Here is a 16,096-nt window from a genome sequence, read left to right as displayed (position 1 = left end):
CCTGTTATTATTATACAGGGGGAGCAGCCTGTGGTGTTCTGTTATTAATACTATACAGGGGAGCAGCCTGTGTTGTCCTGTTGTTGTTATTATTATACAGTGGGAGCAGCCTATGGTGTCCTGTTATTATTATACAGAGGGAGCGGCCTGTGGTGTCCTGTTGTTGTTATTATTATTATTATACAGGGGAGCAGCCTGTGGTGTCCTATTATTATTATACAGGGGGAGCAGCATGTGGTGTCCTGTTTTTATTATTTTACAGGAGGAGCAGCCTGTGGTGTCCTGTTATTATTATTATTATTATTATTATTATTATTGTTATACAGGAGGAGCAGCCTGTGGTGTCCTGTTATTATTAGTGTTATACAGGTGGAGCAGGTTTTTGTGTACAGTTATTATTATTATACAGGGACACCAGCTTGTGGTGTCCTGGTATTATTATTATGTGTTGGGAGTGGTGGTGATGTCCTACAATACAGGAGGAATGGTCTGATGTGTCCTGCTTTTAAAGACATCTGTTATTATTTTTATACTGGGATGCAGCCTTTAGTGTCATTATTATTATTATTATTATTATTATTATTAATTTTATTATATGTAATTGTGAGGATTGAAAATATTGCTCAGTATGAAGCAAATGTATATCAGACTCCTGGGAGTGTCACTGTGACATCACTTATATCTATAGTAATAATACAGGGACATGACTGGTGAGGTGAGGGGAACTGGGAGCGTCACAGTGACATCACTTATATCTATAGTAATAATACAGGGGCATGACTGGGGAGGTGAGGGGAACTGGGAGTGTCACCGTGACATCACATATCTATTGTAATAATATAGAGACATGACTGGTGAGGTGAGGGGATCTGGGAGCGCCACAGTGACGTCACTTATATCTATAGTAATAATACAGGGACATGACTGGGTAGGTGAGGGGAGCTGGGAATGTCACAGTGACGTCACTTATATCTATAGTAATAATACAGGGACATGACTGGTGAGGTGAGGGGAACTGGGAATGTCACAGTGACATCACATATCTATAGTAATAATACAGGGACATGACTGGTGAGGTGAGGGGAACTGGGAGCGTCACAGTGACATCACTTATGTCTATAGTAATAATACAGGGACATGACTGGTGAGGTGAGGGGAACTGGCAGTGTCACAGTGACATCACATATCTATAGTAATAATACAGGAACATGACTGGGGAGGTGAGGGGAACTGGGAGTGTCACAGTGACATCACATATCTATAATAATGTAACCCCTCTTTTACCTAGGGGTACAGTGTATATGTGCAACGTATAGACTATAAGAGGAAATGGGTCTAGACTGCACACCCTAGTGGTTGTAATGAAAGGTGCTATCTGCTGAGATTTTATGGTAATACAGGGGAGAAAATGGGTGCAGATGCACTATGCAATCATTACTATAAATTACAGTATATAATATAATAAGAGGTTGTTAGCATATAATTGGCCAATGATATGGGCTTGCTCACCGCGTCGAGGTCACCTCTATCGAGCAAGTCCCTAACACTTTTGGGGTTCACACCGGGACGCAGGGCACCCCCAAACCAGCCCAGCCATGAACCCCCCCAAAGGCATCACACTAGTGGAAAATCGTGAGGTGTAATAAAGTATAAGAGAAGCATAGGTAGGTACGGAGTGTGGAAAGTGTTTTAAAATTAGATATAAAGTGGGTGAAAAAAATACATGGATAAAATGACAAACTTAGGAGGTAGTGAAAAAATAGTGACTATGAGTGTTAGGGCGTGGGGTCCCCTGAACTGTTCTGTCTGGGCCACTCCAGGGCATCACACCCTAACACTCATAGTCACTATTTTTTCACTACCTCCTAAGTTTGTCATTTTATCCATGTATTTTTTTCACCCACTTTATATCTAATTTTAAAACACTTTCCACACTCCGTACCTACCTATGCTTCTCTTATACTTTATTACACCTCACGATTTTCCACTAGTGTGATGCCTTGGGGGGGTTCATGGCTGGGCTGGTTTAGGGGTGCCCTGCGTCCCGGTGTGAACCCCAAAAGTGTTAGGGACTTGCTCGATAGAGGTGACCTCGACGCGGTGAGCAAGCCCATATCATTGGCCAATTATATGCTAACAACCTCTTATTATATTATATACTGTAATTTATAGTAATGATTGCATAGTGCATCTGCACCCATTTTCTCCCCTGTATATGTGCAACGTGCCTCCACCAAAGCTATTTAGAGCCCAATACTCTAATCGCTTAAGAAATACCCTACCCCTGTAGTGGTCACCTATAACATTAGTATGTGATGTAACCAGATAGGACTATGCACATTTACCTATCGTACCTTTCCTTTGTGATTTCAGGCTCTTCCACAGATACGGAGACAGTTCCACCGGTAAGTATACTAGTTTTATATGTAAGAAGTTATAGGCCACCCTATACAATTATATCATATAATACTCAAACCACGAACCATTCTAATAATATACCCCACCTATACATAATAACATACCCCACCTATACATAATAATATACCCCACCTATACATAATAATATACCCCACCTATACATAATATACCCCACCTATACATAATAATATACCTCACCTATACATAATAATATACCCCACCTATACATAATAATATATCCCACCTATACATAATAACATACCCCACCTATACATAATAATATACCCCACCTATACATAATAATATACCCCACCTATACATAAGGTAATGCATGCAATACATAAAATATGATTCCACAAGAAAGTTGTGGGGCTGCGTTTGAAAAACCACCATGGATCTCTTACTATAATCGTGCATGGTTGCGGCCCTTTCGTGTCTGTGTATAAGAAGTACTCTGGGTTATATGGGTATCCACTTGGAGCAATTGTCCTCACGATTGTTGAGCAATCCCTACTTCACGGCAATGAATAGCATGGTTTCCATGGAAGATCTAATTGTAGCGCTCCTAGACAACCTGAAACAGGAAGGTAGTACGTGGAGCTCTCCACCCTGGAATCCCTGACACCCGTGGTCTACTCGTTACATATAGTGGGGTGATGATCTGTGTTGCCTGTCCCAGTATAAGCGTAGCCCCACTGTAGATCCGTGAGGGTGGCTCCAGAACATATAGAAGTCACTGTTATTGGCACCTGTCTCTGATAGGCGAGGGGTGCTTAGTCTGCCTAGTGTATCATTTCCAAGTTTAGGCAACCCTGCGCTCTCTCCGAGCTGCTTTCATCATTATACACCACCGCACTCTTTATGACTGCTATCCTGCTGGTCATTATCTAATGGATATGAAGTCTCTAAAGGTGCTATTTATACTCCTCAGATCCACCGATGCTGCTGGTCCCTGTGCTACTGTGCTGGGGGCTGGTACTTTAATAGTTAAAGGCTAATAGGGGAGTATGCAGATTAGCAGGATTTATATGGGGGCATCCTGCACTTACAATGATAGTGTGCCCGGTCTGGCCCTCCCCCCGACCCCTCCACCAACAACCGGGTTCTCCCTGCGGGTAGGATGGGATGAGGGACTCAGCTCTGCCTCGGGGGGGACACTGTCTGCTACTGCTGGACTCCTGGTATCTGCTGCCCGCACTGCGGTCTCCACCCATGTAGTAGCCTGCCCCGCCAGCGCTCCGCCTCCCAGCACTCTCCATGACAACCAGGTACCGGGATGTCCCTGCTCGGCGTCCACCAGGGGAAATTAACACAGCGCTTCTCACCCGCAGCAGAAGACATCCAATTCCTTTCCCCCACAGGGGCTCTCTCACTCGCAGGGAACCGCCTTCCTGTAAGCTCCCTCGTCTCAGCTGCCAGCCTTTTTCTCTCCCCTTAGTCAGCCCACCAACAAAACCGCCACTACACGCGCCCAGCCACCTCTCTCAGCACACGGGACCTCTGGAAGCTTCTCCATGATCTCCCCCGCACACTGCACGCTTCCCAGAGTCCCCTCACCTTCAGCAGGCACAGAATAATAACATGCATAAACACTATACATTATTGGATCACTAGAAAGATCCAAGTTATTATCACATATATGGTATACATCAGTTGGCAGCATCTCTATTACCTTATAGATCTACACATTCATTAATTGATTTGCCCCCTCATAGTGTCCCAAGGCCTTCAGATCACTAAAGTACTACAGTAATAATACATGGGCATGACTGGGGAGGTGAGGGGATCTGGGAGCGTCACAATAACGTCACTTCTATTTATAGTAATAATACAGGGACATGACTGGAGAGGTGAGGGGACCAGGAGTGTCACAGTGACATCAATTATATCTATAATAATAATAATACAGGGACATGACTGGGGAGGTGAGGGGTTCTGGGAGCGTCACTATAACGTCACTTCTATTTATAGTAATAATACAGGGACATGACTGGGGAGGTGAGGGGACCAGGAGTGTCACAGTGACATCACTTATATCTATAGTAATAATACAGGCACATGACTGGGGAGGTGAGGAGATCTGGGAGCGTCACAATAACATCACTTAAATCTATAGTAATAATACAGGGACATGACTGGGGTCTGAGGAGACTTGGGAGTACAGTAGCACCGGGGGATGTGTCTGGGTAAGGACTGGAGAGGTGACTGCTGGGAATGGGACATTATACAGTAACACCAGGGGATGTGTCTGGGTGATGACTGGAGAGGTGACTGCTGGGAATTGGACATTATACAGTTACACCAGGAGACGTGTCTGGGTGATGACTGTATCACTGTGTGTGTCTGGTGTCTATAAGGTGTCAGGATGTCACTGTCTATGTCTTCATGCAGGAGGGGGAGTATATAGAGGAGCACAGGGGTCTGTACAAGGACGTGATTATGGAGAATCACCGGCCCCTCACATCACTGGGTAAGAGGAAACTGTCATGTATTGTACAGGGGAGAGCAGGTATGGGGGCCCCCTATATACACACGTCATCTGATAATCACATATATACACTGTACTCAATCACTGTGTGTCTCCTACAGATGGACCCAATAACAGAGATACCCCAGAGAGATGTCCCCGTCCTCTGTATTCCCAGGATTGTACAGAGGAGAATCACAGTATCCCACAGGAGGATCAGGTAGGTGGGATTTAGGGTATCATCCAATACACAAAAGTGACAGTCACTATATGATGTTCAGAGAAGCTGTGTGCTTATAGTACACTGATATTATACTATTTCACCTCACTTTAATCAAACAGTATGCAAATGCCATTGTATTTTTTGGGTTATTTAGGTAGAACGTCTTTCTCGTATAAAGGCAGAAGATATAGAGGGAGAAGAAGAGACGTATGTGACTGATATAAAGGCAGAAGATATAGAGGGAGAAGAAGAGACGTATGTCACTGATATGAAGGCAGAAGATATAGAGGGAGAAGAAGAGACGTATGTGACTGATATAAAGGCAGAAGATATAGAGGGAGAAGAAGAGACGTATGTCACTGATATGAAGGCAGAAGATATAGAGGGAGAAGAAGAGACGTATTTGACTGATATAAAGGAAGAAGATATAGAGGGAGGAGAAGAGACGTATGTGACTGATATGAAGGCAGAAGATATAGAGGAAGAAAAAGAGACGTATGTGACTGATATGAATGCAGAAGATATAGAGGGAGAAGAAGAGACGTATGTGACTGATATGAAGGCAGAAGATATAGAGGAAGAAAAAGAGACGTATGTGACTTATATAAAGGCAGAAGATACAGAGGGAGAAGAAGAGACGTATGTGACTGATGTAAAGGAAGAAGATATAGAGGAAGAAGAGACATATGTGACTGATATAAAGACAGAAGATACAGAGGGAGAAGAAGAGACGTATGTGACTGATATGAAGGCAGAAGATATAGAGGGAGAAGAAGTGACGTATGTGACTGATATAAAGGCAGAAGATATAGAGGGAGAAGAAGAGAAGTATGTGAGGGGTGATCAGCAGTGTAAGGAGGAGGAGATCCCTACAGATATCAGCACAGGTGAGTAATAAACACTTTTCTCTGACGTCCTAGTGGATGCTGGGAACTCCGTAAGGACCATGGGGAATAGCGGCTCCGCAGGAGACTGGGCACAAAAGTAAAGCTTTAGGACTACCTGGTGTGCACTGGCTCCTCCCCCTATGACCCTCCTCCAAGCCTCAGTTAGATTTTTGTGCCCGGCCGAGAAGGGTGCACACTAGGGGCTCTCCTGAGCTTCTTAGTGAAAGTTTAGTTTTAGGTTTTTTATTTTCAGTGAGACCTGCTGGCAACAGGCTCACTGCATCGAGGGACTAAGGGGAGAAAAAGCGAACTCACCTGCGTGCAGAGTGGATTGGGCTTCTTAGGCTACTGGACACCATTAGCTCCAGAGGGACCGAACACAGGCCCAGCCTCGGAGCTCGGTCCCAGAGCCGCGCCGCCGGCCCCCTTACAGAGCCAGAAGCAAGAAGAGGTCCGGAAAAATCGGCGACAGAAGACATCAGTCTTCAACAAGGTAGCGCACAGCACTGCAGCTGTGCGCCATTGTTACTAAGGCACACTTCACACTTCGGTCACTGAGGGTGCAGGGCGCTAGGGGGGGGCGCCCTGAGCAGCAATGTAAACACCTTGGCTGGCATAAATACACCACATATAACCCCCAGGGCTATATGGATGTATTTTAACCCCTGCCAGAACTCACCAAAAAGCGGGAGAAAAGGCCACCGAGAAGGGGGCGGAGCCTATCTCCTCAGCACACGGGCGCCATTTTCCATCACAGCTCCGCTGGAAGGACGTCTCCCTGACTCTCCCCTGCAGTCCTGCACTACAGAAAAGGGTAAAAAAGAGAGGGGGGCACTAATTTGGCGCAGTTTTGATACTAACAGCAGCTATAAGGGAAAAGCACATTTTATAGTAGTTTTCCTGTCTATATATAGCGCTCTGGTGTGTGCTGGCATACTCTCCCTCTGTCTCCCCAAAGGGCTAGTGGGGTCCTGTCCTCTATCAGAGCATTCCCTGTGTGTGTGCGGTGTGTCGGTACAATTGTGTTGACATGTTTGAGGAGAAAAATGAGATGGAGGCGGGGCAATTGCCTATTATAGAGTTGTCACCCCCTAGGGAGTCGACACCTGAGTGGATGAGCTTATGGAAGGAATTGCGTGACAGTGTCAGCTCTCACGACAGACAGTTGACGACATGAGACAGCCGGCTACTCAGCTTGTGCCTGTCCAGGGGTCTCAAACGCCATCAGGGGCTTTAAAACGCCCGTTACATCAAATGGCAGACACAGACACGGATACTGACTCCAGTGTCGATGATGAGGAGACAAACGTGACTTCCACTAGGGCCACACGTTACATGATTGAAGCAATGAAAAATGTATTGCATATCTCTGATAATACAAGTACCACTAAAAAGGGTATTATGTTTGGTGAGAAAAAACTGCCTGTAGTTTTTCCTGTATCTGAGGAATTAAATGAGGTGTGTGATGAAGCGTGGGTTTCCCCCGATAAAAAACTGATAATTCCTAAAAGGTTATTGGCATCGTACCCTTTCCCGCCAGAGGATAGGGCACGTTGGGAAACACCCCCTAGGGTGGATAAAGCGCTCACACGCTTGTCTAAACAGGTAGCACTACCCTCTCCTGATATGGCCGCCCTAAAGGAACCTGCCGATAGAAAGCTGGAGAATATCCTAAAATGTATATACACTCACACGGGTGTTATACTGCGACCAGCAATCGCCTCAGCCTGGATGTGCAGTGCGGGCCTGGCGTGGTCGGATTCCCTGACTGAAAATATTGATACTCTAGATAGGGACAGTATATTACTGACTATAGAGCATTTGAAGGATGCATTTCTATATATGCGTGATGCACAGAGGGATATTTGCAGACTGGCATCAAGAGTTAGCGCGCTGTCCATTTCTGCAAGAAGAGGTTTATGGACGCGGCAGTGGTCAGGTGATGCGGATTCTAAAAGGCACATTGAAGTATTGCCTTATAAAAGGGAGGAGTTATTTGGGGTAGGTCTAACAGACCTGGTGGCAACTGCTGGGAAATCCACATTTTTACCCCAGGTAGCTTCTCAACCTAAGAAGACGCCGTATTATCAGGCGCAGTCCTTTCGGCCCCATAAAGGCAAGCGGGCAAAAGGCGCCTCATTTCTGCCCCGTGGCAGAGGGAGAGGAAAAAGGCTGCAACAAACAGCCAGTTCCCAGGAACAAAAGCCCTCTCCCGACTCCGCAAAGTCCTCAGCATGATGCTGGGGCTTTACAAGCGGACTCAGGCACGGTGGGGGCCCGTCTCAAGAAGTTCAGTGCGCAGTGGGCCCACTCGCAAGTGGACCCCTGGATCCTTCAGGTGGTATCTCAGGGGTACAAATTGGAATTTGAGACGTCTCCCCCTCGCCGTTTTCTAAAGTCTGCTTTACCGACGTCTCCCTCAGACAGGGAGGCAGTATTGGAAGCCATTCACAAGCTATATTCCCAGCAGGTGATAATCAAGGTACCCCTCCTACAACAGGGAAAGGGGTACTATTCCACACTATTTGTGGTACCGAAGCCGGACGGCTCGGTGAGACCAATTTTAAACCTAAAATCCTTGAACACTTACATACAAAGGTTTAAATTCAAGATGGGGTCACTCAGAGCAGTGATTGCAAACCTGGAAGAAGGGGACTATATGGTGTCTCTGGACATCAAAGATGCTTACCTACATGTCCCAATTTACCCTTCTCACCAAGGGTACCTCAGGTTTGTGGTACAGAACTGTCACTATCAGTTTCAGACGCTGCCGTTTGGATTGTCCACGGCACCCCGGGTCTTTACCAAGGTAATGGCCGAAATGATGATACTCCTTCGAAGGAAGGGAGTTTTAGTTATCCCTTACTTGGACGGTCTCCTGATAAGGGCAAGATCCAGGGAACAGTTGGATGTCGGAGTAGCACTATCTCAGATAGTGCTGCGCCAGCACGGTTGGATTCTCAATATTCCAAAATCGCAGCTGATCCCGACGACACGACTTCTATTCCTAGGGATGATCCTGGACACAGCCCAGAAAAAGGTGTTTCTCCCGGAGGAGAAAGCCAGGGAGTTATCCGAACTAGTCAGAAATCTCCTAAAACCAGGCCAAGTCTCAATGCATCAATGCACAAGGGTCCTGGGAAAGATGGTGGCTTCTTACGAAGCAATCCCATTCGGCAGATTCCACGCAAGAACCTTCCAGTGGGATCTGCTAGACAAATGGTCCGGGTCGCATCTTCAGATGCATCAGCGGATAATCTTGTCACCAAGGACAAGTGTGTCTCTCCTGTGGTGGTTGCAGAGTGCTCATCTTCTAGAGGGCCGCAGATTCGGCATTCAGGACTGGGTCCTGGTGACCACGGATGCCAGCCTGAGAGGCTGGGGAGCAGTCACACAGGGAAGAAATTTCCAGGGCTTGTGGTCAAGCCTGGAGACATCACTTCACATAAATATCCTGGAGCTAAGGGCCATTTACAATGCTCTAAGCCTAGCAAGACCTCTGCTTCAAGGTCAGCCGGTGCTGATCCAGTCAGACAACATCACGGCAGTCGCCCACGTAAACAGACAGGGCGGCACAAGAAGCAGGAGGGCAATGGCAGAAGTTGCAAGGATTCTTCGCTGGGCGGAAAATCATGTGATAGCACTGTCAGCAGTGTTCATTCCGGGAGTGGACAACTGGGAAGCAGACTTCCTCAGCAGACACGACCTCCACCCGGGAGATTGGGACTTCACCCAGAAGTCTTCCACATGATTGTGAACCGTTGGGAAAAACCAAAGGTGGACATGATGGCGTCCCGCCTCAACAAAAAACTATACCGGTATTGCGCCAGGTCAAGGGACCCTCAGGCAATAGCTGTGGACGCTCTGGTAACACCAGGGTGTACCAGTCAGTGTATGTGTTCCCTCCTCTGCCTCTCATACCCAAGGTACTGAGAATCATAAGAAGGAGAGGAGTAAGGACTATACTCGTGGCTCCGGATTGGCCAAGAAGGACTTGGTACCCGGAACTTCAAGAGATGCTCACAGAGGACCCGTGGCCTCTACCTCTAAGAAAGGACCTGCTCCAGCAGGGACCCTGTCTGTTCCAAGACTTACCGCGGCTGCGTTTGACGGCATGGCGGTTGAACGCCGGATCCTGAAGGAAAAAGGCATTCCGGATGAAGTCATCCCTACCCTGATCAAAGCCAGGAAGGATGTAACCGTACAGCATTATCACCGTATTTGGCGTAAATATGTTGCGTGGTGCGAGGCCAGGAAGGCCCCTACAGAGGAATTTCAACTGGGTCGTTTCCTGCATTTCCTGCAAACAGGACTGTGTATGGGCCTCAAATTAGGGTCCATTAAGGTTCAAATTTCGGCCCTGTCGATTTTCTTCCAGAAAGAACTGGCTTCAGTTCCTGAAGTTCAGATGTTTGTCAAGGGGGTACTGCATATACAGCCTCCTTTTATGCCTCCAGTGGCACCTTGGGATCTCAATGTAGTTTTGGGGTTCCTAAAATCACATTGGTTTGAACCACTCACCACTGTGGACTTAAAATATCTCACATGGAAAGTGGTAATGCTGTTGGCCCTGGCTTCAGCCAGGCGTGTCTCAGAATTGGCGGCTTTATCCTATAAAAGCCCTTACCTAATTTTTCATACGGACAGAGCAGAATTGAGGACTCGTCCTCAATTTCTCCCTAAGGTGCTGTCAGCGTTTCACTTGAACCAGCCTATTGTGGTACCTGCGGCTACTAGGGACTTGGAGGACTCCAAGTTGCTGGACGTAGTCAGGGCCCTGAAAATATATGTTTCCAGGACGGCTGGAGTCAGAAAATCTGACTTGCTGTTTATCCTGTATGCACCCAACAAGCTGGGTGCTCCTGCTTCTAAGCAGACTATTGCTCGTTGGATTTGTAGTACAATTCAGCCTGCACATTCTGTGGCAGGCCTGCCACAGCCAAAATCTGTAAAAGCCCATTCCACAAGGAAGGTGGGCTCATCTTGGGCGGCTGCCCGAGGGGTCTCGGCTTTACAACTTTGCCGAGCAGCTACTTGGTCAGGGGCAAACACGTTTGCTAAATTCTACAAATTTGATACCCTGGCTGAGGAGGACCTGGAGTTCTCTCATTCGGTGCTGCAGAGTCATCCGCACTCTCCCGCCCGTTTGGGAGCTTTGGTATAATCCCCATGGTCCTTACGGAGTTCCAAGCATCCACTAGGACGTCAGAGAAAATAAGAATTTACTTACCGATAATTCTATTTCTCGTAGTCCGTAGTGGATGCTGGGCGCCCATCCCAAGTGCGGATTGTCTGCAATACTTGCACATAGTTATTGTTACAAAAATCGGGATATTATTGTGAGCCATCTTTTCAGAGGCTCCTCTGTTATCATGCTGTTAACTGGGTTCAGATCACAGGTTGTACGGTGTGATTGGTGTGGCTGGTATGAGTCTTACCCGGGATTCAAAATCCTTCCTTATTGTGTACGCTCGTCCGGGCACAGTATCCTAACTGAGGCTTGGAGGAGGGTCATAGGGGGAGGAGCCAGTGCACACCAGGTAGTCCTAAAGCTTTACTGTTGTGCCCAGTCTCCTGCGGAGCCGCTATTCCCCATGGTCCTTACGGAGTTCCCAGCATCCACTACGGACTACGAGAAATAGAATTATCGGTAAGTAAATTCTTATTATTACAGAAGTCACATATTCTCATTGCTCAGTCACTACAGCAATCTTTTATTCTACACCCACCTCTGCCATCAGCCCTATTCTCAGTTGGGTGTTTATAACACAAGGTTATCCATGACAAATATCACATGAAGAGCGTTATTACACACATCACTATAATGTTATTAAATGTAACAAGCAGAAGTTTATTTTTAGGGATCATATATAAGTAGTAGTGTGTTTTTTGTGGAGCGCCTAATTTGTATGGCATCTAAATTTCTCAGTTTAGCAACCTTTTATTAAATAACCTTCATTTTGTTAGATTATGCAGGTATTAAATAATTCCTTGTATATAGTAGACCTATTTGGCCATTTGTGGTCAGGTTTATATCTTTTACATTTAGCGAGGTGTAGTCGTGGTGTAAAGGACAGAGAATAATACCTGATTAGTTAAAAAAACAAATACCAAATACCGAGCAACATCACCAAACAGGTAATTTCAACTTTAAACTTGTCATTTATTTTGTACTGTCTGGACATGGCTACTAATAACAGATGCACAGACATAATTCTTAAAGCTATATGTGCAAATGCTAGGAGCTTAGAATACAAAATGCCAGAGCTAACTGTGATAATGACAAGGGATAACCTGGGTATTGTGGCAATATCATGGCAATGAGGATCATGACTGGGATATAGCTATTCCAGGATACAATTTATTTAGGAAGGATATAATGGTCAGTATAGGAGAAAGGGTAGCAATGTATGTGGAAAAAAAGCATAAAGGCTACTTCAATTAATACAAAATATTTTAGACAAATCTGAGGCCCTTTGGGTCACCACAGAAACCGGGGAGAAGGACATTATTCGCATTGGGGTGATCTGTAGACCACCTGGCCAGGGGCAGGATTTGGACAGGAATCTATTGTTGGACATCACTAAAATGGTTTTAAAGGGAGAAGTCATAATCATGGGAGACTTTAGTTTAACTGATGTAAATTGGGTGGGGTCTTTTGCAAGTTCAGCTACAAGTGGCAAATTTCTATATTCCTTACAGGGAGCATCTCTCAATAACAGCAGATATTTCCCTTCTGCATAGAAGAGCGGTCGGGAAAGAAAGAAGTAAACCTCCTTTCTCTTTTATCCACTAGGGGACACTGGAGTCTTATACAGTAGGGGTGTGAAGCTTGCAACCGGAGGTGTGGCACAATCTAAAAATTAGCATTGTCTGCACAGCCGGCTCCTCCTCCTTCACATCCCTCAGTTTGAAAAATTGTGCCAAGGAGGTACAAGCACAAGAAGGGAGCTCCTCCTCCATTTCAGTACTGAGACTGAGTTACCCTAATGTAAAGGGGGACGAAAGTCTTCAGAATAGAGAGACAATGATCCCTACTAAAGGGGATCTGCATCTCTCCTCAGAAAATCCAGAGCGCAGAGTCAGCAGTGTACTGGTTGTAAAGGGGCCCTAGTTACAGTTACACTTACGGTAACCATAGCTTCTTCATGGATCCTGGAGGCAGTTTGACAGACTTCTTCCCGCGGACCACACACAACGCTGCTACCTTCTGACTCTAAGCCCTGGGTCTCAGCAGCGCAGCTTCCCCGCCGCCCCCCTCCTTCCGCTGCGACAGAACAAACGGTCTAAAACACTCCCTGGCCGGCTATATACTCCCGCTTCATGTCAGCTCCCCCGCCCGCCCCTCCTTCCTCTACAGACGGAGGGCTGAGGGAGACACAGTGTGGCTGTCAGCGGCAGCGTATACCGCCGCCTCTTAAACACACAGCAGGGCGCTTGAAAAGAGCGTCCCCTCCCGCCGCCCGCTGAAACGACATATCTCTCGCGGCTGCAGCCTCAGCTTCCCCTGACTCGCCGGGACCCGGGCTATATCCCCCGCACACTTCCTTCCGCCGTCGGCGCTAGCACGAGGGCTTCTCATACGCTGATGCCTTATAACTTAAGCCCTGGTAGGCTAGCAGCACAGCTCCTCTGCTGCTCCCCTTTTATAGAGAGTAGAGGCTATTCCATTTGGGATGTTTGATGAGTTAGACAAGTGGATTTCGCAGGCAACTGCAGTGACTTCTACCTACTTCTTACTCGAGCACCACGTCACACGTTAGAGGAGGTTGCTCGGGACCAGTGTTTAAATTCATTCGATCGCTGTCGTACCGAGCCAGAAGAGGTTTTGGAGCAACAGACTCGTGGAACCAGAGGTAGAGGTCGTTCATAGTCGACACCAGAAAAGCAGAACAGACCTGCTGACAAACCCGTGGCATGACGGTTTTCCTGCTCACCCGGGGTCCCCCTTGGGGGGCGCAGAGTTGGAAGGTTTTCGGGACGCCTGGGCCAAAACATCACCAGAAGTCTGGGTCAACCAGATATTTCCCAGGGTTACAGGATAGTTACAAGAGCGTCCACACAGTCCATTTATTTGCAGCGCGAGGGCCTAGGTGCCCATTGCGAGCAGTAGCGTTACAGGAGGCAACTTCAAAGACTCCTGCATACAAAGGGTTAAGTCGCCAGTCCCGGATCCTTAATGAGGAACGGGATTTTATTCAAAACTTTTGGTAGTGCAAAATACCTTCATATCCCGATTTGGACCCCTCACCAAGCTTACTTAAGATTTGCACCGGTGTGGGATCACTACCGAATCAGGGCCCTGCCATTCAGTCTATCATCATCCCCAAGAATCTTTATAAAGATCATAGCAATAGTGGTGACAGGATTGAGACAGGGGTCACGATCATACCTTATCTAGACGATCTACTGATCAAGGCCTCATCTCAGAAACAGCTGAAAAAGGATGCTCAGACATCTCATCAATTTCTCATTCAACATGGGTGGATTGTGAACTTCCAGAAATCCAACCTCATGCCAACTTCACGGATTCATTTCCTCGATCTCATCTTGGACACGATACAATTAAGAGTATTCCTACCAGAGAACTAGATCTAGGACCCACAGAGGTTAGTGGCTCAGGTACTAAGGACACAGACGGGTTCTCTACACCTCTGTGCTACTTCTCGAGAAGAGGATGGCGTCATTCGCAGCTCTCCGGTATGGAGGACTAAATTCCTGACCATTCCAGATGAAACTCATTGCTCAGGGAGCAGGTTCGCACTGGCTTCTACATCGAAGAATCCAGCTTCCACCACGCCTTCTTGATTTGGTGGTCGTTGCACAAGAATCTCGCAGCAGGCAAGAGATTCAGCATTTGGGATTGGAGGATCCTTACAACGGATGCCAGTCTCAGAGGTTGGGGTGCCGTCCTAGTGGAACAAATTCCTAACGGTTTGCAGATTCAAGATGGAATAAATCCAGTCAGTTATTGTGGATTTAGAACATGGAGGGGTCATGGTATCCATGGACATAAAGGATGGACGTTACAGGAGAGCAGCCTACCCATAAACATTCTCCAACTGAGAACAGTTTACAGTGCGCTTCTCTTAGCCCTAGACCTAGTCATGGGACAACACTTAAAGATACAGTCGGACAATGTCACGATGACGGCTTACATAAACCATCAAGGAGGAACAAAGAGCAAGATGGCATTAAAGGAAGCCACATCCTCTCGGCAGTGTTCATTCCAGGTGTGGAAAACTGGGAAGCAGATTATCAGCCGCCAGGACATGCATCCGGGAGAGTAGTGCCTACATCCACGGATTTTTGACATGGTGGTGAGGAGATGGGGTCCACCTCAAGTCGATGGCGTCTCGGCAAAACCATCAGCTGCCCAGATATGTGTCCAGGATAAAAAATCCAGCAGCAGAAGGAGTGGACGCATTAACACTTCCTTGGTGTTACAGGAGGGTTTACATTTTTCCATCTTTCCCACTCATACCCAGGGTTCTGAAACGGTTGAAACGAGAACGAGTGTGGGCATTTCTAATTGCACTAGATTGGCCCCGCAGGAGTTGGTACTCAGACCTGCGAGGGTTACTAGTGGAAGATCCTTAGCGGTTACCTCAGTACTCAGTACATAGTAACATAGTAACATAGTATCTGAGGTTGAAAAAAGACAATTGTCCATCGAGTTCAACCTATTTGTGGTGTCCTCTGCATGATGATTTGACTAAATAGTAACTATAATGCATGAATATGCACCATACCCCTGGATATCCTTATCCAATAGGAATTTATCTAACCCATTCTTAAAGGTGTTGACAGATTCCGCCATTACAACTCCCTCGGGCAGGGAATTCCAAACACGTATTGTCCTTACCGTGAAAAAGCCTTTACGCCGTATTGTGCGGAATCTCCTCTCCTCTAACCTGAGCGAGTGTCCACGAGTCCTCTGTGTTGATCTAACCAAAAACAGGTCCCGCGCAAGCTCTGAGTATTGTCCCCTTATATATTTGTAGATGTTGATCATATCCCCTCTTAGTCTCCGCTTTTCCAATGTAAACATGCCTAGTCTTTCAAGCCTTTCCTTGTATTCCATCGTCTCCATGCCCTTAA

The 16,096-nt window shown here is 46.7% G+C and overlaps 1 protein-coding gene across 1 annotated transcript in view; it reads left to right on the top strand.

The window, feature by feature from the left end:
- The first annotated feature begins 2,259 nt into the window (after positions 1-2,259).
- The window catches only part of LOC134983282 (zinc finger protein ZFP2-like), a 30,526-nt gene continuing 16,689 nt past the window's right edge, over positions 2,260-16,096 (top strand). Inside the window, exons 1-4 of the mRNA XM_063949002.1 lie at positions 2,260-2,405; positions 4,810-4,888; positions 5,008-5,109; positions 5,267-5,995. Of these exons, the coding sequence (XP_063805072.1) occupies positions 2,334-2,405; positions 4,810-4,888; positions 5,008-5,109; positions 5,267-5,995 (982 nt within the window). The 5' untranslated portion in view covers positions 2,260-2,333. The remainder of the gene's footprint in view (positions 2,406-4,809; positions 4,889-5,007; positions 5,110-5,266; positions 5,996-16,096) is intronic.

The sequence above is a fragment of the Pseudophryne corroboree genome, assembly GCF_028390025.1.
Source record: "Pseudophryne corroboree isolate aPseCor3 chromosome 3 unlocalized genomic scaffold, aPseCor3.hap2 SUPER_3_unloc_11, whole genome shotgun sequence".
In the NCBI taxonomy this organism is placed as follows: domain Eukaryota; kingdom Metazoa; phylum Chordata; class Amphibia; order Anura; family Myobatrachidae; genus Pseudophryne; species Pseudophryne corroboree.
This window is presented reverse-complemented; position numbering and strand designations above follow the sequence as displayed.